At 47.0% G+C, this 24,220-nt stretch overlaps 1 protein-coding gene across 3 annotated transcripts in view; it reads right to left on the bottom strand.

Moving 5' to 3' along the window:
• Window positions 1-24,220, bottom strand: part of DOCK1 (dedicator of cytokinesis 1) — a 488,408-nt gene that overhangs the window by 88,929 nt on the left and 375,259 nt on the right. For all 3 annotated transcript variants that reach the window (XM_034986026.1, XM_034986046.1, XM_034986035.1), the window contains exons 30-31: window positions 10,442-10,520; window positions 5,462-5,562 (exon numbers count right to left, since the gene is read on the bottom strand). In XM_034986026.1, the coding sequence (XP_034841917.1) occupies window positions 5,462-5,562; window positions 10,442-10,520 (180 nt within the window). The remainder of the gene's footprint in view (window positions 1-5,461; window positions 5,563-10,441; window positions 10,521-24,220) is intronic.

The following is a 24,220-nucleotide window of genomic DNA, read 5'->3' as shown; positions in this document are numbered from 1 at the left end:
TGTAGTTTTTAGACACCCAGGGTGTGTTAACTGTGAGGGCAGATGATTGTAGGGAACAAATACAAACACCCATTAAACTGCCATCGTGACCCAAGGAAGGGCTGAGATGCAGAGCTGAAACACGCCATCTGAAGGAGGGAGGATGGAACGAGAAGACCCAAGACCAAGGCGTGAGGAGCGCCCCCACTGAAAGGTCTGATGGAGGATTATGGGCCTGACAAGGGAACAGAGAGGCCAAAAAGGAGGAGGAAAATCTCCACGGGGTTCTGGGAACAGAGGAAAGAGGGAGACCTTGTGGGGAGTGGGTGGAGGCTGAGGGATGCAGACAGATGCAGAGGTCACTGGAGGGACTTGATGGGTGAAGTGAGACACGTTTGGTTTAATGGCAAGTCCCTGGGGGAGGTGAGAGGAGGTGGGACCCCATCTGTGACCCCGGGAATAAAGTTTATTACACACAGGGCTTGGATGTGCCATGGTGTCCTGTGCTGCCTGAGGTTTACCACGTTGGACGGGGCACAGGGTCGCCCAGGCACACGGGACACTTACCTTTGCCAACAGCGACTTGCCGTGGGTCACCGTTGGCTAAACCTGTCTCCCTGGGAGCCCTGCTAATTCTGGGTTTAGACTGAACTTACTTTGAATAATTGGAGTCTCTTAAACAATGTGCATAAACATGAGCTCTACTTTTTCTAAACTACTTCTTGTTATAATCTGGGGTCCACAATCCCAGCTTCGGATCATCCCACACTGCAAAGCAGGGCTTGTGGCAGCTTTATTTCTTTCAGTTTCCCTAAAAGCAATGTCTTTAGTTCGACTTAATGCACAAACACCTCAGAACCCTGCACTCGGAAAGATGGAGATCTCTGTTTATGTGGAATTTCGACCTGGTTGTGAAACCTGTCCTCTCAGAAGGTGTGAATTCTACACGAAAAAATACATATAAATAAGTAAATAAAGATGAGAAATAGCATGGAGACCAACTGAGGAGAGGGTCTGCATGGAGGGTGGTCTCTGCACATAGGTTCAAATGCACTAACCTGGGGTTGGCACTTAAACTTGATTCTCGGGCTGAAAATTTTAAGTGAGCCTTTTATGCTTGGATATGCTGGACGCCCAGTGCCTGAAACCCCCTTTCTCTTCCAGGACTAAGTCTGGTCCTGAACACAGAAGCCTGTTTGCAGTCATGGGTCACATTGTCCCAACTAGGACACACATGTCCTGCATACTAACATGGTCAAGCTGGCTGCTAATGAAAAGCCAACTTTTTTATATCTGACTCACATTTCCTAAGTCCCCGTAATGTCAAAGGCTGGGGGTGGGGGTGGGGGGATGGGGCGGGGAGAAGTGATGGTCAGTTTTCAAACGCCAGCGACACCTCTGTCCTTTGCTGGGAGTCCTAGCACCAAGGATGTCTGAAGGCTGAGTCAGATATATTTTCTTATTATAGACTTTGATTCCTGGTGGTTATTTATTTTGTGGTTCATTGGAAAATCTTATACTCAATTTGGGTTTGACATAATCAGTTCTCTGCACGGTATGGCCCATTATTTTATGTTACTCCCATGTATGTTGGGCAAAGTCTCTGGGATGAATATCCTAATTACCTCCCCAACCCAGGCCATCAGGAGGACGGGGAGCGTCACAAGTGGGAATGAACAGGCAGATCTTCTGACACTGGGATTTTCTCATTGTCTGGGGCCACCGTGCTGTCAGCCAGGCAGACAGGTGTTGCTGCAGGCTTGGCAGAGAGGAAGAGAAGGGTAGGCAGGGGTGTGAAGGGTGTGGGGGGAGGGGGATTCCTCAGTGAAGCCCTCAAGCAGATGCATTTGGTTGGCTTCAGGAACCCTAGAGCAGTAGACTGGCCCAAAGGGAGGCAGCCAGAGGCTCCGCAATGGGTGTGGCATGGCTCTGCTTTCAGAGCCTGCAGGCTTTCTATCTAGAAAAAGACAACCAAGTGAATTATCCTCCACTGTGCTCTGCGTCAGCACCCAGCCCTTTGCTGAGACCATGGGGTCAATTCCCAGATCACTGGGCCTCCCGCTCTGCCCATGCCAAGCCCTCAGGGTCTAGCCACTCACTCACGCTTCAACAATCCAGAGCATCTCTCTGCTCAAGGAGCAGGCCATGTCCTCTGGGACTTGATGTCCCCTTTGGGGACTGGTGGTCTGTTGACTGTGGCTCAGTCAACCAACCTGGTAACCTCCCTGCTCCTTCCCCACCCACCCTGGAAGCCCCTCCCACCAGAGGCCTTGGAGCTCCCCGCGTTCACTCCCGAACGTCCATCTGCAGTCTGCCGAGGCGCCCGGTGAGCACTGATACCTCGGGCGATTGCTGTTACTGTTGCACACCTACCTGCCTGAGACCGTGAACTTCTCACCTCTGCATCCCGAGCACCAAGACCCTGAGCACAGAGCAGGCACTCAGGCCCTTTTCACTAGCACCATTTTAAGCAAATTAAAACCTTTCTAGGCACTGGGAAAATTTAAGCATTTGGGTAGGATGACCTCAAGTATGTCTTATGTAGATTTTGGTATTTAGAAATAAAGCAGCAAATAAAAAGTGTTTAAGGTAGAGACAGAGGCGCGACGAATACAAGCACGTCTTGTTGTATCGTATTGTTGAACCTGCCATGCATCTTAGCCACACGGCCTCCCGGGCCACAAGCACTGGTCTTAGACCCGGAGAACACTTCTCCCTGGTGGCCGGTCACGGCCACACACTGAGCCTAGGTCCCTGGGAGAGGGCCCCTCAGGCTGCACAGGAGCTGAGGCCGTCCTGCCAGAGTCCTGCAAAGACAACTTCTAAAACACTTAGGAGGTTTTTTTTTTTTTCCCCTTGGGGAATCCATGAGAAAATTTCAAAGGGAAAATCTGGAGCCTCTTATTGCGACGGTTATGAGGAAGAGAAGACCCAGAGCTCAATTTAGAAGCCCTGCGGCTCTGGAAGGGGAGACACCAGCTGGCCGTGTTACATTTTCCTTGGCTTTGAAGCCTCTGAAAGCACAGGGCTATGTGGGAAGCAAATGTTTTCTTTGGCGGTCAAGGGCCTCTGTGGTTAATGCGTGTATCGACGTGGCTTTAGCTTAGACTGTTAACATTCACGTGACAAAAGAAGGCCCAGTGCAGAGCCACCCGGCCCTGGCCTGGAAAAATGCTCAGAATCAATGGTTCTACTCTAAAAACCTCACAGGAGATGCCAGCTCTTTTAAGACAGATTTCTGGTTTAAATTCTCTTGTCCTGCAGGCATCTTGAAGGGTTGGCCGTGCTGTGTGCTTGGCAGAGAACGGGCTGTTCTGTCGGCTGGAGCCGGGTCTGGATTCCCCCGCAGTGACCCCCGCGCACACGTAGGTTATTGAATCCACCTGCTATGGCCCAGCTGTCCTTCCACGGGGCTGGATAACAAGGCGTCCCAGGCATCCGGGGCTGGCTGTGAGAAAGTTGCACGGTGCTCAGAGTGTGCCAGTTATTTCTGCTTCTACTATGGAAATTTCCACCATGGGCGCATTGAAACAAGAAGGACAGCAACCACCACCAGTCACCACCCCTCACTTCATGTGAGCCCTGAGAAGATGTAAATGTGGCAAAGCGGAAGCTTCCCTATGGAGCCAGTCCCCAGAAGGTGCCACCTGGCGTCTGTCTCTTGAGCCGGGGCTGGCAGTCAGACCCCAGTGGGCTGTGCGAAGGCCGGCTCTGCCTTCCCAGCAGTCACCGGCGGGCGCCTGCTTGGCCGGAGCCTTCTGGTGCATTCCCCTTTTCTGAACAATGGACAGTTGTCTGCATCCACGGCCAACCCACTGGAACCACCCAATGGAGGAAGCGTGAAGGAATATGACCGGGTGGAGGCTGACCTTGAGGTAGACAGGACCATGGAAGGACTTAAGGTTTTAAGAGCAGCGCGGGTGAACATCTAGGGTTCTGAACTGCCTGGGTTAGAATGACCGGGTGTGTGGCATTGGTCATGTGACTTGTTCAGAACATGTTTCACCTTCCTCTTCTGGAAAGTAAGGGTGAGAAAGAGACCCAATGAACAGTTTCTGTTTTGGTTTTAATGACCATGTATGAAAAATGCACTCGGAGTGCTTGGAAAGTCACTGGCATACCTGTTTGATAAATATTTGCTGACACAATTCTTACTCTGCGGGGATGATGTGCTTTGATGTGGCAAGTGAGAGACGCGCTCACAAAACACGAGGGGCGCTGAGCAGTGCTTCTGTCACCTTCTGAGACTCCCTCTGGAGTCGCTAACGTCAGGGAGGGGCAAAGCCTTGGAAAAGTCAACGTAAGGCAGAGGAATTATGAAATGACACACAGGGACCGGGGACACAGAGATGTGGGAGCAATAAGAGAACTCTTCTCTAAAGTCTTTATAGGGGCGCCTGGGTGGCTCAGTCGTTAAGCATCTGCCTTCAGCTCAGGTCATGATCCCGGGGTCCTGGGATCGAGCCCCAAGTCGGGCGCCCTGCTCGGCAGGAAGCCTGCTTCTCCCTCTCTCACTCCCCCCACTTGTGTTCCCTCTCTCACTGTGTCTCTCTCTGTCAAATAAATAAATAAAATCTTTAAAGCCTTTATAAAAGGGGCGCTCAGAGAAGAGAGAAGTCAGGGAAACCGAGGCAGAAAGAGAGGCGGCAAGACCCTCCAGGGCACCTAAAGTGTGGAAAGAAAGCATGCAAGCGTTCTTTTCTTTCTTTCTTTCTTTTTTTTTAAAGATTTTATTTATTTATTTGAGAGAGAGAGAATGAGAGACAGAGAGCATGAGAGGGAGGAGGGTCAGAGGGAGAAGCAGACCCCCTGCCGAGCAGGGAGCCCGATGCGGGACTCGATCTCGGGACTCCAGGATCATGACCCGAGCCGAAGGCAGGCGCCCCGCAAGCGTTCTTTTCTTTGTCCTGGGCCAGGAGCCATGCAGGACACAGAGCTGAAGGACCCAGGCAGGGACGCGGGGCTTCCGAGAGGTTTGTTAGGATCATCCAAGGACTAGTCCAGCCCTTCGGATCTCCCACATAGAGCACGACATGGGTGGCCTCTCACAAAGGAGGAAACCCCAGGCAGCTCTCACTCTGAAGGAGTTCTTCAACAATCCCAACTGTGCCAACAGCTTGCACGAGATGCTTCCTTTCTCGAAGGAGCACTGCACAAGCAGACGATAAAGAATAGCACATGTGGAAAGACATCAGAATGGTGCAGGGCAGAGGCAATTATCCTCCTGAAACTCCCATTCTGGGTGGTGCTAATGGTGAACTACACAGACTCGGAACTCACCAGAACGAACCCTGCAGTTTGAGGTCCTGATTCGTGGGTTAGAAAAGGCAACACCAGATTCGGGACTTGAAACCAACCGTTCTTGACACCATGATTATTACATCTCAATTTGCATACCAAGTTGGCTCAGAGACTACGCAGAAATGATGCTAACAGAATTGCAGGCTCCTGCCCGTGATTTCGGGACTGGACGCAGACTTACTTGTTAAGGATTTTGCCTCTCTTCGCGCTTGAGAAATTCTCCAGTTGCAAGGACTCCTGAGTGAGGAAAGCGACAGCCAGGTGAAAGTAGTTGTTCCAAAGCTGAAAACCAAAAAGGGGGAGATGCTGAGGTGCTGAACAGCTTAATAGTGGGTCTCAAAACGCTCTGAGGCATTCCTCATTTGCTCTGCACACACTTCTGAAATGTTTAGAAATCCACACTCACTCCATGCAGGTGGCTGGCCAGCCAGCCACGGTGTGGTTCAGGGCTGGGGTGGGCGCCAAGGTCACAGTGCGCGTGCTCAAATTCTACCTCTGCCACTTCCTCGGGCAACTAATCTAACCTCCTGGTGCCTCGGTTTCCTGAGAGGTAAAGGGGGAGTCTTACAGTGCCTGTCTCCTGGGGCTGTCAGAGGATCACAGGAGTGAATGGGGGCAGAGGCTTCTGGGGGTTGCCGAGCGTGCGGAAAGGACACGAGAATGTTGGCTCCTGTTACTAATGCATCGTGGAGCCCCTTCTTTACTAGTACATAATTTCTGTAATTTATGACTTTTTCAGATACCAAAAATGTACATAAACACTAGGTAACTAAGGAAAAGAGTTGTAAAAACATCAAACATTTTATATTTCAAAGACTTATAGACGATATGTGCTTAACAGACAATTTACTATGAAATGACTTTGTTATAAAGCTCTGCACCGTGGAAGCTCTGTCTCCTTAAACACGGTAACCCAGACGCGCTGCTATAAAAATGTCATTATGGAGGTGCCTGGGTAGCTCAGTGGGTTGAGCGTCCGACTCCTGGTCAGGGCTCAGGTTGTGATCTCAGTGTCCCGAGATCGAGCCCTGCGTCGGGCTCCATGCTCACGGGGAGTCTGCTTAAGATTCTCTCCCTCTCCCTCTGCCCCTCCCCCCAAAATCAATCAATCAATCAATTAATTAATTAAAAACATCATATGCATAGATTCCTAAAGTCACAGAACTAATACCCCTGGTTATGTCAGTGTTTATGACCAGGTCGAGAACATCAAGATGCAGGAAGAATTCTTGGATCACCAATGGGAATGATTTGGACATACTCCTGGCCTTTACGCATAACTCCTACACCCACCATGTTTGTGTGCCAGAGGACGGTCTGGGGGGCTTCCACCTGCTCCTGGAGGGAAAGAGCCTGGACAGAGTTCCCATCATACATCCAAGCTCAAAAGGCCTTCCACAGTCTTTAGAAGAAATCTGGGGGTGTTGGTTTTCTCCTTTACAGGAATACTATTTATTATATCAAATGAGATAGCTGCAAAAGACTATGTAAAAATAAGGTGTTAACAGTAGCGACTTTATTTTTAGTCACCCGTGAAGTAAGTGGGAATTTTAGAGCAGAGTTGTAAGAGTGTGTGCTCTTCCATTTACCTAACACTTTTCATGAACTGGGCACTTTCTTTAGTAACACAGCAGCTCATTTGATTGCTGCAGGATTACCCAGGTAAGCGCTGTGCCCCTGATGCTCAGATGCGGTGCAGAGACTCGCCCAAAGCCATGGGTTATGTGTGAAGCGGATGGACAGTCTCGAGTCAGGTGTCCTGGGATTGACCCCATGTTGGGCTTCCTGCTCAGCGGAGAGTCTGCTTCTCTCTCTTTCTCTCCCTCCCTCTGCCCTTCCCCTGCTCATGCTCACTCTCTCGTGCACTCTCTCTTCTTAAATAAAATGTTAAAAAAAAAAGTCTTTAAAAAAATCACATAAAAATATAAGCCAAAAAATAGTACTCAATGCATGATTTGAGGTATGCCCAGTGACCCCACCTGTCTGGTGCTGAGCCATGACAGCTGTATTGGGATGTCTGAACTTGAACAGGGTCTGAGGACTAGATGGTAGTACTACTGTTAAGCTTGGTTTGGGTAGCTTTACTGTAGTTACGCAGGGGAAAGTTCCTGTTTGTAGGAATACACACTACAACACTGGGGGTTGGGGGGGTGGGCTTAGGTAAAGACTCCTTTGTGCTGTATTGCCAGGCCTGGGAGGCAGCCTGGGCTGGAGCACAAGGACGCAGAAGGGGAAGTGGCAGGCAGCCCTCAGGGTTGATGAGTTCAGGGAGAAGGAGGCGTCAGTAGACAGAACTGTGCGGTGAAGAACAGGATGTAAGAACATAAAAATGTGACTGGTCGGAGCAGCCCTGGAGCTCACACTGAAGGCTGTCTTCGCCATGTGGCACCCAAGCCAGCCACCGAGGGTGGGAGGGTGGGGGCGTCTCAGGGTGGAACAGTAATCCCTATGCACTGCACACTTGCCAAGGGCCAAGGTGCTATGTTGGCCCAAAGAGCACATGGCTGCTGAGGTGTGTGGGCATGAGGGAAGCAGCCTCGGGACCTTCCTCATGAAACAGTGAACAAGAGCAGCGATACGGGACATGCTGGGAAAAAGGAGCCCCACACTCGCAGCAGCTACTCTTCACATCCATGACAACCTACCCAGCGGGTACCGGGTGAGGCTCAGATGGATAAAATGGAAAACTCTAATGAAGGACACAAAAAGAAGACCTAAATATTCCGGTATGGGATGGGAAAAAAAGAAATACTGCAAAGTATTCCCCCCAATTCTGTAACATATCCCCTACATTTATTTATAAACTCAATGGATTCCCAATTAAAATAAATGCAGCATTTTTAAAAAGTAAGGTTAACAAGCTGATCTTGCATTTCATATGGAAAAGGAAATACAAAGGGGCGCCTGGGTGGCTCAGTGTGGTTAAGCATCTGCCTTCAGCTCAGGTCATGATCTCAGAGTCCTGGGATGGAGCCCCGTGTCAGGCTCCCTGCTCAGTGGGGAGCCTGCTTCTCCCTCTCCCTCTGCCTGCCACTCCTCCTGCTTGTGCTCTCTCTCCGTCAAATAAGCAAATAAAATCTTTTTTTTTTTTAATTTTATTATGTTATGTTAGTCACCATACAATACATCATTAGTTTTTGATGTAGTGATCCATAAACAAATAAAATCTTAAAAAATTTTAAAAATTTAAAAAAGGAAAGGAAATACAAAAGAAGAGCCAAGATAATTTTGCAGTGGCACTCTATAAGGAAGTTCTGGCTCTGCTAGCAGGGTATAAAACCAGAAGGTCATGACACAGGAAGTAGAATGGATACACACACTGATACATTTGCAATTATGTTTTCTGTGGTGGCATTTTAAATCATGGGGAAAGACGAATCTATTCATGAAATGATATGGGAAAAAGTTAAGTTCAAACTCTTAGCCCTAACACTAAATAGAAAAATCCCAGATAGAGTAATCATCAGGAAGTTAAAAAAAAAAAAAAAGGCAGAATTATAAAGGTATTAGCACATACTAACTACGTAAAAAAAAAAAAAAGCTACATTTATAACACTGAGGCAAAGAAGGATTTGCCAAGCAAAACATAAAACCCAAGAGGCATAGAAGAAATGACAGATTCAACTGCAGAAAAATTAAAAATTTCTGTGTGATAAGCCTAAACCCATGAATAGGCTATATTATGAATTTCAACTTAGAGAAAAGTATGACAAATAGCCCAATAGAAAAATGAGTACAGGAAATGATCAGATGGTTCACAGTAGAAATCACACAGCCAGTAAGTATTCTCAGCCTAAGTAGCAATCAGAGAAATTCCAACAAAAATAAGAGACAACGTTTTTAAAGAAATTGGTCCTAGAGATGGTTTTAGACAGTGGCTGCTCTCAGAGAAGGTTGGTGGGATTGCAAAACGCTACAGGAGGATAATTTATCAATGCCCATTCACGTGCACTTTCTTACTACTTGGCCTGGCAGTTACGCTTCCAGGAGCCTGTCTACAGTAATGCAGCACCGAGATGCATTGCTTGTAACACGGACAGACTGGAACAGCCTGGAGGTCCTCCTCAGTGCAGGAGGGCCTCACGAATGTCGGTACATGTCTATTGCTAAATGTGATGGAATAGAAAAAAAAAATACAGGATATAATCCAATTTGTGTTAAAAGCCAAAAGAAAGCATGCACAGGTCTGGATAAACTTGCCTAAGCAGGCATCAGGCAGAGAAAATGATAAAATCTTAAAAACTGTAAAAAATAGTAACACTTCGAGATCTACAGTTCCTGATATATTAATATATACTTATATTCCATAGTGCAGATAAAACAGACATTTACCATTTAAAAATTATAAAAGAAATACAGCATAGGTCCTGTCTCAGTGAACAGTCCTGCCCAGGAAACTTTAGTAAGCTAAGTAATAAAAAAAATCATTATTAGCAGAAATACACCCAGAGTGCAATTAAACTGAAAGCCACAAACACCAGATGTGTGGTAAATCATGCCAGGCAGCATCAATCGTTATCACACACACACACCCTTCCTCTCCCTCCCCTGCCTCTCTCTGCAAGGCCTGAAGAAACAGGGCGCAAACTGACAGATCAGCTGACCCAGCCCAGAGCCATGTGGGGTAGGGTCTGTGCCCTGACAGATCAGCTGACCCAGCCCAGAGCCATGTGGGGTAGGGTCTGTGCCCTGACAGATCAGCTGACCCAGCCCAGAGCCATGTGGGGTAGGGTCTGTGCCCGGTAAAGGCCACCAGAGGTAGCACCAGCGGAGAACCAAGTTCTCAAAGCCAGCAGAGCTCAGGGATGCAAATCCGCCTGGCCGCCTCTACCGGTCCCTCCCTCCGCACATTGGGTCTGAGACAGTCTCTTCCGCTATAGCAGATAGGGGTGGCCTCCCAGCTAACTCCCTATTTGTCACTCTGATTCCGCACGTTTGCTCTGAAACCGCTCCATCGCTCTCCTTGCTAAATTGAGCAAATACTCCAAAGGCATGATTTTCAATCCTCGGGTTCCAGTAGTACATCTTGTAAATTCCATTTCCATACCTTGCATGGGAAACCAATTAAGTTCAAGAATTGGAAATCTAAGATATTGGCTCTGACCGGCGATTTGTTTTAGCATGATCTCCCAACAAAGGGCATGTCTACCTCTTCTCTTACCTGCAGCTCAAAGTTGGCTTGATCCAGAAATTTTTTGTTCAGCATGTCTGCATACTGATTAATCGCTCGCAGGAAGACTCTGAAAGATCAAGAGAAAATTACATAATTACACACTTAGGCTCTGGCACCTTTGTAGGTTTGGCATTTCAATTAGATACAACTCGAGTCTGTCTGGAAAGTGAACTCTCGAAGTCCTGTGAAAAGCTATGAGGTTGTGCCAATAAAAAGCCCAGAGAATTATATGCAGATTTGCTCCAAATTAACCAAGGAAATTAGCACATGCAGAATAAAACAGACCAAAATACCAGCATCTGAAAGTAACATATGAAAAGTATCACTAAAAAGACCTAATTTTTTCTTTTTTTTTATTATGTTATGTTAGTCACCATATAGTCCATCATTAGTTTTTGATGTAGTGATCCACGATTCATTGTTTGCGTATAACACCCAGTGCTCCATGCAGTACGTGCCCTCCTTAATACCCATCACCGGGCTAACCCATTCCCCCACCCCCCTCCCCTCTAGAACCCTCAGTTTGTTTCTCAGAGTCTGTAGTCTCTCATGGTTCATCTCCCCCTCTGATTCCCCTTCATTTTTCCCTTCCTCCTCCTAATGTCCTCCATGCTATTCCTTATGTTCGACAAGTAAGTGAAACCATATGATAATTGACTTTCTCTGCTTGACTTATATCACTTAGCACCATCTGCTCCAGTGCCATCCATGTTGACGTAAAAGTTGGGTATTCATCCTTTCTGATGGCTGAGTAATATTCCATTGTATATATGGACCACATCTTCTTTATCCTAATTTTTTTTTTTAAAAAAAGGAAAAGGTGCTAATTAAATCCTCTTCCCAAGTCACCATGTCTTCATGGAACATTATTAAACTGGCCTTTGCTTATAGCTGGCTTTTTACAGGTAAGCATTTAAACATGCTGTTATACACCATCTATCGGGCGTGGAGTGGTCTGGTGACATATTCTGGAGGTATGGCTTACTTGGTGTCATTCGTCCTCTGTTGGAAATGTTGATTTTGGTAACTAATGACTTGTTCAAATAAAAAAGCTATAGTAGATGCGTAAGTGATCTGACAAGAAGGTTAACAGGAATTGTAATTCATTGATCCATTGATGATGTACAATTGTTAAGCACCCACAGCAAAATATCACATCCTTTAATACCTGGACTTTCACTTTTCCATGTTGGGATATGTAATTTGAGAGGTTATAAATGACTCCAGAGGATTAACCCTTCCACCAGCTTCATCCTGCAAATGTTTTATTGCCCTTGAGAGTGTTCACAATAATAAAGCTCAGTCCAGATACTTCTCTTTAAGTGACCCTTCTCCCTCTGCATAAAGGCAGGATGCAAGGAGAATTAGCATTGGGTCACAGATAATAAACTTAATTACACTTCCCCTGTTTAGACAGCAGGAAGCAGCCAGAGAGTGTAAGAAAAATCCAGGTTACTTTCCAGGAACCGGTGCTCTCCGAAAGCGTGGTCTCTTAGCCGTGCATGCCTGGAGAAGCTGCCCACCTCAGACTGTCCCAGAGTCCCTGAAGGCCAGGCAGCCTGGGAGGAGGAAGAAAGGGACTCTCTCCTTTGGGCTTTAAGGAGGTCTCAATCCCCACCTCCTGCCCAACATTGCAGCTTCTTGAACACTCAGACAGCTCTAAGAAAGGGGGTTTGCAGACAGTATCTCATTAAGGAACCTATGGTTGGATCCGGGGCCGAAACAGGTGTGACAAATGGCCTGTGATGGAGTGTGCCATCTCAGTTGCTGACAAAAACTGTGGCCAGACTTATCTAATTCTTCCCTGGTGACATTCAACAGAACCAAAAAGGAGGCATCCGTGCTTTAAGTGACTATCAGTGGAGGGACGCGGGGATCCTGGCCTTGTCCATAAGCCAGGGGGCACAGAATGGGCAGCAGCATCCATCAGCCAGAGAGTTGCCAGATATTACGACTACAGGCGGCCCAGTTCAATTTGAAAAGTAGCTCTTATGGCTGAAATTTTGGGATTTATTGAGAAAAGCTGAACAAGGGCGTCTTGACAAATTAATACAGGACCAGGATGAAAATCACTCAATTTAGGACATGTCTTGTATCGTAGCACACCTTGCAAGCCTCATCAGCTCTCCAGGCCTGGGCTGGGGTCTCCTGTGCCAGGTTTAGCCCTCAGAAGTGCAAGATGCAAGCCTAAGGAGAAAAGGTCTGCCTTGCCCCTCTGACCCTTGGCAACCGTGTTCAGAGAGCATCTGGGGACCTGTACTTGCATTAAGCCCAGCAGCCAGAGAAAGTCTCCTGATTGTCAGTGGAGCGAGACCACTCCGTCATTAGAGGGTGGGGCTCTCATGCAGCACAAAACCCTGGGCTACTGACCACCCCGTAATTTTTCCTTCAGTTTTAGAACTCAGCTTTTGACTAGGGTCCCCTCAGGGTCCTTCTGAGCTTGAAGGAAGACCCTCCCTCCAGCCCTCTATGACAATAAAGGCAAGTTTACTAGAACATGCATTATTATTACATGGTAATCATTCTGCCTCAAGATAGCATCCAAACAGTTGCAATATGCTACTTCTAATTAAGCTCTGGAACAATTTCAGCCAGTTAAATAAAGATATTTCTCAAAATGACTTTTTTTTTTTTAAATATGCCATGCTGAAATAATATGAAGGCCAAATAAAAACTTTTTAATGAACTGACAACTGAGAAAGCGAGGGGCTGAGAGAGATTTTATAATTTAGATTCACTATAAATTTTTTAAAAAGCAAGGACAGAAAGCAAATAACACAGAATGTGAGTTGCAGCAGGATAACTAAAGGGAAGATCAAATGAAGACTGTCACTAGGGCCATCAAGGGTGAGCTGCTCAAGCTCAGCGCACCCAGGCCCACACACCTTCTATAGAACCAGCCAGGACACACATAAATTATATATACCCAAGAGCCCACACTTGATGGGATTAAAAACTGAGCAAGGCCAAGGCCATCTGAGGATGACTCAATGCTCTAACTAGGGAAGAAGAAGCAAACAGGGGTTAACTTTTACATGAGAACATCTACTATCTGCTATAATTCATGGGTTATTTTTAATAAATGTCAAACTAGAGAAAATAAATAAGAAAATCACATCAAAAGCTTTTGCATAAAAATCTGCTTTCAGTATGGAAAGATCGCGAGTTAAGCTGAGCGACTGGACAACAGGACACCTTCCCAGGCTGAAATGAAGAGTTCAGGCAGGTTCGACACAGTTCAAGATCAAGTCCTTTTTTTCAAGAGGCAACGAGAGGGAGGGCAGTGTGAATGGGCTGGCTCTGCGGCCCTGGTGACTGCTAGAGCTGGGCTCAGGGACAAGGAAGCCCTCCAGACTGTTCCCAAATAATCCTGTCTGCTTATTCACTCATGTGCCTGCAATGCTAAGTCAGGATCCAGCACAGTTTCATATGCCCCCTAGGTGTCAGTCACTGGAATGGATGGATGGACGGATGGATGGATGCATGATGGATGGATGGATGATGGATGGATGGATGGATGGATGGATGATGGATGGATGGATGGATGGATGGATGGATGGATGGATGATGGATGGATGATGGATGGATGGATGGATGGATGACAGATGGATGATGGATGGATGGATGGATGGATGGATGGATGGATGACAGATGGATGGATGATGGATGGATGGATGGATGTGTAGCCCAGAAGATCAGGCTCTAACCCGAATCAGAGGGCACAGAGAGGCTAGAATATTTGGTAGCCCCTGATCTCCATGGAGTCCTTACATTCTGACTAGGTTGTCCACAGTGGGGTTCAGCTATTTTGAGTTTCTTGTTAACCAAATTTCTCATTAGGCATTTGGCATTTATGGTTGGGCATTGTTCCCTCATTTTCCTCTCCGCATCCAGAGCTGGTCCCTCATTCTCCTCTCCACCTCCAGAACTGGTCCCTCATTTTCCTTTCCACCTCCTGAGCTGGTCCCCTCATTCTCCTCTCCACCTCCAGAGCTGGTCCCTCATTCTCCTCTCCACCTCTGGAACTTATTCCTGATGACAGGAACCTTGTCATTTACATATCAGGATCCCCCAAATCATTTAAAAGGACCCCTCGGCACCATGAAAATTCTGAAGTGTTCTGATCTAAGGAATCTTTGGCCTCTCCCTGCACTAACAGATCTCTCACAGCCAGTGGTGTGTCCAGGCCTGGTACCAGGCAAACACAACAAAACAAAAACAAGTAAACAAACAAACAAACCCCGAGCCTAATGCAGAGAGAGAATCCACCCTCCCCACTCAACATTACTGTACAGGAGCACAGGACACAATGAAGAGAGCTCACGCCCAATGTTCCCCACAGTCCCAGCTCCCAGAAGCACGAGAGTGAGATGCTGCAGGGGTAGAGCCTGTGGGCAGTGGAAGGTGGGCAACAGTACAGACTGGCACTACTTCTCCTCTGCCAGAAAAGTGACGGACTCGGGGGAAAAAGATTCATAACTCTGTGAGCCAAACAAGTTATGTCTATTCATAGCCGGGAGGATTAAGTAATTTCTAAAAACAAAGCTAATGGCGTAAGAATGAAATGCTTTCATGGATGCTGTCCCACATGGTCAAAACCATTAAGAGAAAGTGTGAGCCCATATTTAATAGAGTTATTTTCAATCATTTTTAACCTTTGAATGGCTTTATTTATAACCTAAAATCTTGGAAGATAAAACCAAACACACAAATAAATAATGTAGAGACGCACAGGCAAACTATGTCATCTCAAAAAGATTTAAAAAGCCATAAGGTCTAGATGCACTTTCTCAAATTATTCAAAGCAAATGACTGCAAATTTTATTTTTAATGGCCGCAAGGAGAGGACTTGATTTCATGCTTCTTGGTAACTGATTCCTGTCTCCCTGATGTCAGAGTCATCATCTTTACAAATCCTGTTACAATATTCCCCAATTTTGATCATTTAGGGGTCAGTGTCAGATAGAGTTCATTCCCAAACCTCATACAACCAAAACAAACAAACAAACAAACAGGAAGTTTTCCTGACTTCCTTCTCTTCTACCTGGATACTTAACCACAGTGAGCTCCCTCTAGAAACAAAATGCCTACTATAATTCCTAATGGTGTCAGATATGTGATGGATTGTTGTCCACACACCCCCACACACATCCAATTACAGTCTGGATCCACTTCTTTCTATGCATTTTCTATCATCTCTCCATTATCTCTCTAGCTCTCTTTTTCCTTCCCTACCAATCAATCCAATCAATCAATCTACCTATCTTTTCACATCCGTGTAAACATTTAGCTACCAGACCTTCAGGAAGTCTTTCTAACCATCTCTCATCTACCTGTCAATCATCTATCTATCTATTGACGTATCTTCTTCACGTCCATGTAAACATTGAGCTACAGGACCTCCAGAAAGTGGCTCAAGTTTTTGAGATTCTCCTATTTTCAACCAGCAAAGCAAAATACTAACTGTGAGCCCTCTGAACTGTGAACTTAGGATGTAGGGGTCTTGTTTTTGTTAACACTGAGATTAAAGGTAACACAGAGATATCACCACGTAGTCCGGAGTCATTTTAACACGATGACCTCCACAGACACTTTACAGAATGTTAAGTAGCATTTGGTATAAAGGAGAAGACTTGCTGTAGAGTCCTACACTTGGGCACACATCTTTAGGAGACAGGCTGGGGGCGCCTGGGTGGCTCAGTCAGTTAAGCATCTGCCTTCAGCTCAGGTCATGATCCCAGGGTCCTGGGATCAAGTCCTGCATCGGGCTCCTTACTCTGCGGGAAGCCTGCTTCTCCCTCTCCCTCTGCTCCTGCACTCTCTCTCTCTCACTCCCTCAAATAAATAAAATCTTAAAAAAAAAAAAAAAAAAGGAGACAGGCTGGGCATGAGGAGCGAGGCTCAGTGGCAGGAGGCACCTTCGGGATTCCAAGCCCCTCAACCACGAGCATTTCACCGAGAGAGTCCTTCAGGCCTTGCCTCTGGGACCACATCCCGGCTCTGTCCTTGCACGGAAAGGGACTTGGATGCTGTGTGGGCTCCAATCGGACACCTTCCCAGTAAGCTGCCTATTGGAAAGCAGTATGTGCAGAGCAAAAAAGTAGCAGAGTCCTAAATAATTATGTGTTAATTGAATGGAGGGGAACTTAGCAAGTGGAACATAATCAGGAACCAATTTAACTATTAGAAGTTCCTGGCACAATTACAGTCGCTAAAATGACTTTATCATGATGGAGCCTCGGGCTTTTCTAGCATCTCTGTTACCCAGTGTTTGCTGCCAATAAAACTGGAAGATGAGGTGCCTCATTACGACACAGGGAAAAATAGCAAGAAAGCCACTGAACTTCCAGTGGAATACAAAACCCTATTTCTCAGACGGTGAAGCTGCGGGGTATTTCATTCCTTCCCTAAACTTACTTTAAGTTACATAATTAGATTGTACAGTTCACTATGAGGGCATTTAAATACCTCTGGCATTAAGACAAGAGATGATTTGGCGGGGGGGAACCACATCTTTTAACGAAATATTTTGCCCAAAATGAGTGGAAGAAAGGCAAATTAAAAGTGACAGATTCTATACCTGCAGAACAAGGACTAGGAGCTGGAAAACTACCTTAAATGATTTCCGCAGAATTCAGGAACACTGGGAAGGAGGGGAGACTTGGGGAGATGTGATAAGAAGGTGCAGAGAACATCACTTCATTTAGCCGGCACGGAGAGAGAAGAACTGTTACCACCGCTGACCGGTCTGTGAGCACAGCCCACACTCAGCAGAGGCTTTGATCAAGGCCACGACCAAACAGGATCAGCAGCTTCCTCTCATGGGACCCAGGGGTGGGGTGCGGGGGGGCAGTGAGGACCACACACGCACAAAGAAGTGACTTTCTAGCAAGACCCAGGATCTGATGTGTGGAGTGATCCACAGGAGGGGGGCCTCGCTGGGACCTCCTCCCACATTTGCGATTTGGGAGATAATGGGAAGACCACTGTGAGGAGAGCCTCCTGGGAATGAGGCCTGAAGGGTCGGCGGGGGTCAGACTGCAGGAGGCTGCAGATGCGGGGGTCCAGTCCACAGCAGTGACTTAAAGCAGGGAAGGAGCAGTAGAGTCAAAAGATGCAACTGCCACGGTTTCTTTTTGTCGAGATTGCCGGATTTCTTTTTCAAATCAGGCTTTAGCATCTGTCAAACTCGGAACTAAAATCCAAAGTGCTGTGAACCATCGCGCCGGCCAGCCCTGGTCAAAGCGGGCTCAGTCCGCGGTGCAGAGAGGATTCCAGGGAGTGGCCGTTCCGGCCTGAGGCCATGTGGTCCTTGCTGTGTGGGCTCCACGGGCCAGCAGCCGTCTGTGGCCTGGGCCCACCTGTCCCACCACTCTGGGGGCTGTCTCCGGGTCCCACCAAAACAGGACTGTGGCTAAGGAGCCACCACGGTGGGCTGAAGGCAAGAACCCCTGATGGTGGCCGGGCCCCACCCAGCTCTGTGAGTCCAGCTGGGCTCAGCCACCCCTCACCTCTGTCGCTTAGCTAGTGAGCATTTACCGAGCACCCCGTATATTCCCAGTGACTTCTTCCATTACTTCCATAAAAACCATGCCATTTAACGCACACAAGTCCTGTGGGGTATGAATGACCTCGTGTTTTATACAAAAGACTCCAAGAGGCAGAAGCACATGCTCCCAGAAGGGCAGAGCAGGCTTAGACCAAGCCCATGACCAGTCCCCACACCACGCAGCCTTCCTTAGGAAGCTCAGCCGGCATGGTCAGCGTAGTACAAATAAATCCCTGAGATCATTTTGCTTTTACAATGTATTAAGGAAAATTTCCAGCCCATACAATAGTAGACCCCATAAGGGACTCATGTCCCCTTCCCCGGGCTTCAATGATTATCACCTTCTGCACGTTTCATCTCTACCCCATTCCAAAGCCCCTCACATTATTGTTATTATTATTGTTTCCTTAAGAGACTTGAATGTCAGAGCGGTTGTAGGTTCACAGCAAAAGGGAGCATAAAGTATACAGGTTCCCATATGCTCCCTGCCTCCCCCATTATCAGCATCCTGCCCCAGGGGGGACACAGCCTACACTGGATGAACCCACACTGACATGTCATCATCTCCCAAAGTCCGTGGTTTACAGGAGGGCACACTCCTGGGGGATGTTCTGTGGGTTGGGAGAAACCTGTAACAACGGGAACGCACCATTACAGCATCATACATCCTCTGAGCGCCACTACTCATCCCTCCCTCCCGCTGAGCCCCTGGCCACCGCTCATCCTTGTACCGTCTTCACAGTTCCGCTTTTTCCAGGATATTCCATAGTTGGTATCGTACAGTAAGTAGTCTTTTCAGACTGGCTTATATCGTTATTACAGTATTTCCTAAGTCCCTTTTTGCCAGGTTTCAGACCTTTAATGCTTAAGGCGCTTTACAGCAAGAGCGTGCAACACGACATTCTCTCATGAGGGTTTTTACCTACACATCTTGGCAGTGGAGAGCGCCTGCCTCCCAAAGGATTTATGGGTCATTCACAGCACCAGGGTACACAGTACCCCCTACCGCTATCTAATGCTCAGGACGCACCCCTGCCACTAACGAGCTGAATGGTTTTGAGTAGGTCACTCTGCCCTCCGAGCCTTGGTCTTCGCCTACGTAAAACGGGCCGTTAACACCAGCCACACTGGGCTTTCTCGCAGTCCTGCGTCTGCAGCGTAGCCGGTGTCCCATGAATGGCACTGACAACTACCGTTAACTCACACAGGAGGCTCTCTCTCAGTATCGACCAGCTGGGAAACAAATCCCACTTCAGCTGTTGCTCACCAAGCTCGCTGCTGGAACCGTGTTTCCTACACTGGCTACAGGCCTCACCCGTCCCATCCTTCAAAGCAGCGGACCAAGCCTCACAGCCTGTTTTTGCAAATAAAGTACTTTTTAGTAAAAAAAACTTCTAGGGCGCCTGGGTGGCTCAGTTGGTTAAGCGACTGCCTTCAGCTCGGGTCATGATACTGGAGTCCCTGGATCGAGTCCCACATCGGGCTCCCTGCTCAGCAAGGGGTCTGCTTCTCCCTCTGACCCTCCCCCCTCTCATGTGCTCTCTCTCTCAAATAAATAAATAAAATCTTAAAAAAAATAAATAAATAAACTTCTAAAAAACTGTGGTAAAATGCATATAACATAAATTTAGCATCTTAACCATTTTAAAGTGGATGTTTCAGTACCACTGAGCACATTCACACTGTTGTGCAACCATCCACACCATCCACCTCCAGAACCCTTCCATCTTTCCCAACAGAAACTCTGAGCCCATTAAACAACAACTCCCCGTTCTCCCCACCCCCGAGCCCTGGACCGCCATCCTACTTCCTTTGTCCGGAGTCTGCCTACTCTAGGTACCTCATGTAAGCGGAATCATACAATAGTTGTCCTGTTATGACTGGCTTATTTCAGTGAGTGTCATGTCCTCCAGGTCCATCCAAGCTGCTGCAGCTGTCACATCGTCCTTCCTCTAAAGACTGACTAATAGTCCATTGTACAGATGGACCACATTTCATTTATCCGCTCATCTGCAGATGGACACTTGGGTGCCTTCCATCTTTGGCTACCGTGAATCCTGCTGCGGTGAACACGGGTGCACAAATATGTGTTCACGTCCCCGCTTTCAATTCTTTTGGGTATATTCCCACAGGGGGAGTTGCTGGATCATGCGGGAATTCTCTTTCTAATGTTCTGAGGAGCCATCACATTGTCTCTCCCAGCGGCTGCACTACTTTACATTCAACCAATGACGCGCAAGGATGCCAACGCGTCCACATCCACAGCAACGCTTGTTAGCTTTTGCTTTGGGTGACGGTAGCCATCCTCATGGGTGTTCAGTGCTATGAATAAAGTTTTATTAGAACACAGCCACACCCGCTCATTTAGGGATTTGCTGTGGCTGTTTTCCTACAAGAGCAGTGTTGAGTAGTTGTGCCTGCCACGTTATCTGGCCCTTGATAGAACATTCTGCCATCCCTGGGAAGCTGTGATTCTATTCTGATCATCCTCTAAAGAGTTTTAGAGTTTTTCACCTGTACACGGTTGGGAAATGGGGCTCATACCTATTTTTTTGGTCATCAGAAATGAAGATGTGTTGATCAAAAAGGCCTTAGACAATGCCCTCGAATGTTTAGAAGAGGTTACTTCACACTTTGAGCTCCGAAGTGGAGTTACAAAGTTTGGGGATACAAGGGATTTAGAAACCAAAGCAGGCAGGGGCCTGCCACTTACATATCTAGCACACCGAGCGTGTCTCAACCAGCAGTCTTATTTCAGGGTCAAGTTTTAAAAATTCAGGAAAGCCATCCTTTCCCTCTACTCTCTTATTTCATCTTTCTTCTTACCATCCTCTTCCTCCCAACCCTGCCTGGCTTACCTACGTCCACATCACAAAATAAGTGTTGACGGATTTAGGAGCACCATGGGCACAGGAAAAAACTCCCAAGACCATGGGAACCATGCATGGGTGGGTCTGCCACACAGGCGAGAGGGCAGAAGAAGCAGAGCAAGGGGTGACCACTATCCCGTCCTTTGGGCCTAGGCCCACACAGCCTATGTAAGAGTGTGTGAGAGATTACCCATCACTGGAGTATTTTTCGAGCTCCAAATATGGGAATGGGGAGGGAAGGGTAGGAATGAGGAATTAAGAGTTTCTGTTTGGTGATAAAGCATTTTGGAAATAAGTCGCGATGATGGTTGTATAACATTGTGAATGTAATTAATGCCAATGAATGGTACCTGTATAAACGGTTAAAATGGCAAATTTAAGTTATATATATTTTACCACAGGAAAGAAGAAAAACATGAGAAGGAAAGGGAACCAGACATTTCCAGAAATTGCAGCAGTGGGAATCATGATTTCTCTGTCCATAACTCTACCATCAGTGGGATTCAGCTCCACAATTTCACACACATACATACACACACACACACACACACGTGCATGCACTCTTAGAAACTAGAAACTCTGGCCTCTGCATCCCAAAGAATAAGGTTGCTCAGATCTGTTCTGGGAGTAGATGGGTCATTAATAAATAAGCATAAACATAAATAAGCAGGAATAATAACGGCAACAACCATCTACCCAGAGTCCTTTATGACCTGGTATGTCACTTCTCACTTAACTCCACACATGACAGTGGTCACAGATATGGCGTGTCCTGGTTCTACTGTGAGTCCACTGATGGCCCATCTGTGCTGAGTTTTTATTCCCTACAGCACTAAGCAATGTATCTTGTATAAAATAAAATACAGTATAATTAAATCCACCTAGCGAGCCCAGGGAAAAATTGAGTGGTCAGAGGCCTTGAGCCAACTGTAGGGTTCAAGGCAGAAATTCTAAAGAGAATCTAGGATAATTACAAAGGGAAATGCTTCTTTCCAATTATTTCATGCTTGGAATATCCCAGCCATGTGAAGAATTTATTCGGTTCATTTTCAAGACTTGCTAAAGGGCACTGCTGTCATTTAGCAAATGAATGTAATTTGCTTTAGGCTCATTTGTAAAAATTGGGTCACATTTTTTGCCCTGTCGGGGGCCTAGGGACTCAAGAATGTTCTGAACATGGGAGTGGGTAACATTTTACACCTTTCCCCATCTTTGTTGGTGTTTGGCTACTTCTATTCACCACTGGTTTAGTTTCCCTCTCATGAGGCCAGGTGGGCCTCTCTCTGTGGTGTAGCTCCATGGAGAAACGCACAAGGAGGTGGGGAAGTGGAGAGAAGCAGGATCCTCGGGATCTGTGTCTAAGTCATGTTCCTCATTTACAGGGTGTTTAACCTCGGGCAAGTAAACGAACAACTCTGAACTCCCTTTTTCTGGTGGGTAGGGGGGATTAGAGGAGTCCATGTTTGTAATGGGCCTGGGTTGTACCAGCTGTTCCGTGACTGGCAGCTACTATTGGGAGTATGATAATCATACTAAAGACAAAGGCCTCAACTTCTTCTTTGCTGTTTAGTTCAGAAGAGGTGTCCGAAGGAAGGTAAAGGAAAAATTCGGAGATCAATGTTCATGAAAGCTTAGCTGTTGTCAAGATCTTAGGAAAAGATCAAGTCTTACAACTGGGAGCTTCCAGCTCTTTGATTTTACTGTGGCTCAGAATTATCATCACTCAGGTATTGAGTGTATGGCGATTTCTTCAACCATCTTTGTTCATGGAGAATAGCTCTGAGACTTTCATGGAAGAGGTTAACTTCCCCAGGTGGATGGAAATGGGTGGCCTGGTGAGGTTTGTGCTCAGATCCTGAGATCATTTTCTTAACGGTACCAGAGACAGGGTATTGGTGCAGGACTGCAGATCACCCCTGGCTCCTGGTTTGACGGGTATCAGGTGAAGGTTACCTATTCTGGGGAAGGCCACCATCTTAGTAGGTTTTCTGCTGGTGCATAATAAATGACCACAAACCTGGTGTTTAAAACAATGCCCATTGATTATCTCACTGTTCCATGGGTCAGAATTCCCTTGAGGGTCAGTGGGATTTTTCTGCTTAAGCTCAAAGAGGGCCCAGGTGAAGGTGTGGACCAGGCTGGGTTCTGACCCCAAGGTTCTTATCTTCCCAGCTTATCCAGGTTGTAGGCAGAAGCCAGTTCCTTGTGGTCTGAGGTCTCTGTGCATGTGAGGTCCTTGTTTCCTTGTTGACTCTCAGCTGGGATCCACTCTCTGCTCTTAGGGGCTGCCTGCATTCCTTCTCCCATGGTCCCTTCATCTTCAAATCAGCAAGGGCATGTGGTATGCTTCTCATGCTTCAAATCTCTTGCTTCCTTCTTTTGCTACAAGCCAGAGAAATCTCTTTCTTTTTGAAGAGCTCTCGTGATTACACGAGGCCCTCCTGGATAATCCCTATCTTAAGGCTAATTATTACTGTTAATGGTATCTGCAGGACCCCTTTGTCCATAACAAAATCATAGAGGGGATAACTCGTGCTATTCATGGTTCCACCTACCTTCCGGCAGAGGAGATCCTGTAAGGAGGAGGGTCCTGGAGACCCTCATGGATCCGTTAGAGCCACAGGCCTCAGAGTCAAGCTGGTTTTCCTGGGCCCTACTGCCATTCTCTTGCAGCCTGAGACTAAGCCCAGAGGGAAAGGCTGTACTCATGGAATCCTTGCCTTTGTGCTGTTGGCCCCTGTGCTGTTCTGAGTATCTGTGACAAGGTGAAAGACTCGGCGTAGGGAAGGGAGGGTAGAAGACAGAGCTAGAAATACGAACCCGAACCAGGTCTTGCGAGAATGAAGTGGCTGTTTCAGGAGGCCACTTGTCTGCAATCCATTGAGTGACACTTTCCATTAACAGGTATAACCTTATTCTAAGCCGTGATGTCATCTGATGCCAAGCTTATTTGTTCCCTGGATTCAGTGTAGCACCCCAGACTGTGAAGAGCTCAAGAACCGAATAATGATTTTCTTCTCCATACAGTCCATAATATGCACCTAAATAGTCCTTCACATTTACATAATTCCTCTGATCCACACTAAAGAGATGAGGCTGTCTTTTTACTGAGAGGAGCATGGTCCTGCACACTAAATAATGGAACCACATCTTCCACACCTGTGTTATCCAAACAGGGACATACAAAATTGAACAGTGTCCTAGCCAACGTTGGACAGTATCATATCTCAGAGGTGGGCAGACTATAGCCTCTGGGCCAAGTCTGGCCTGCTGCCTGTTTCTGCAAATAAAGTTTTATCGGCACACAGCCATGCCCATTCGTTTACATACTGCAACACAGAAGGCATG

The sequence above is a fragment of the Mirounga leonina genome, unplaced genomic scaffold, assembly GCF_011800145.1.
Source record: "Mirounga leonina isolate KUSES-001 unplaced genomic scaffold, KU_Mleo_1.0 Mir_114, whole genome shotgun sequence".
Classification (NCBI taxonomy): Eukaryota; Metazoa; Chordata; class Mammalia; order Carnivora; family Phocidae; genus Mirounga; species Mirounga leonina.
The sequence above is the reverse complement of the archived record's forward strand: the minus strand, read 5'-3'. Positions and strand labels throughout refer to the sequence as shown.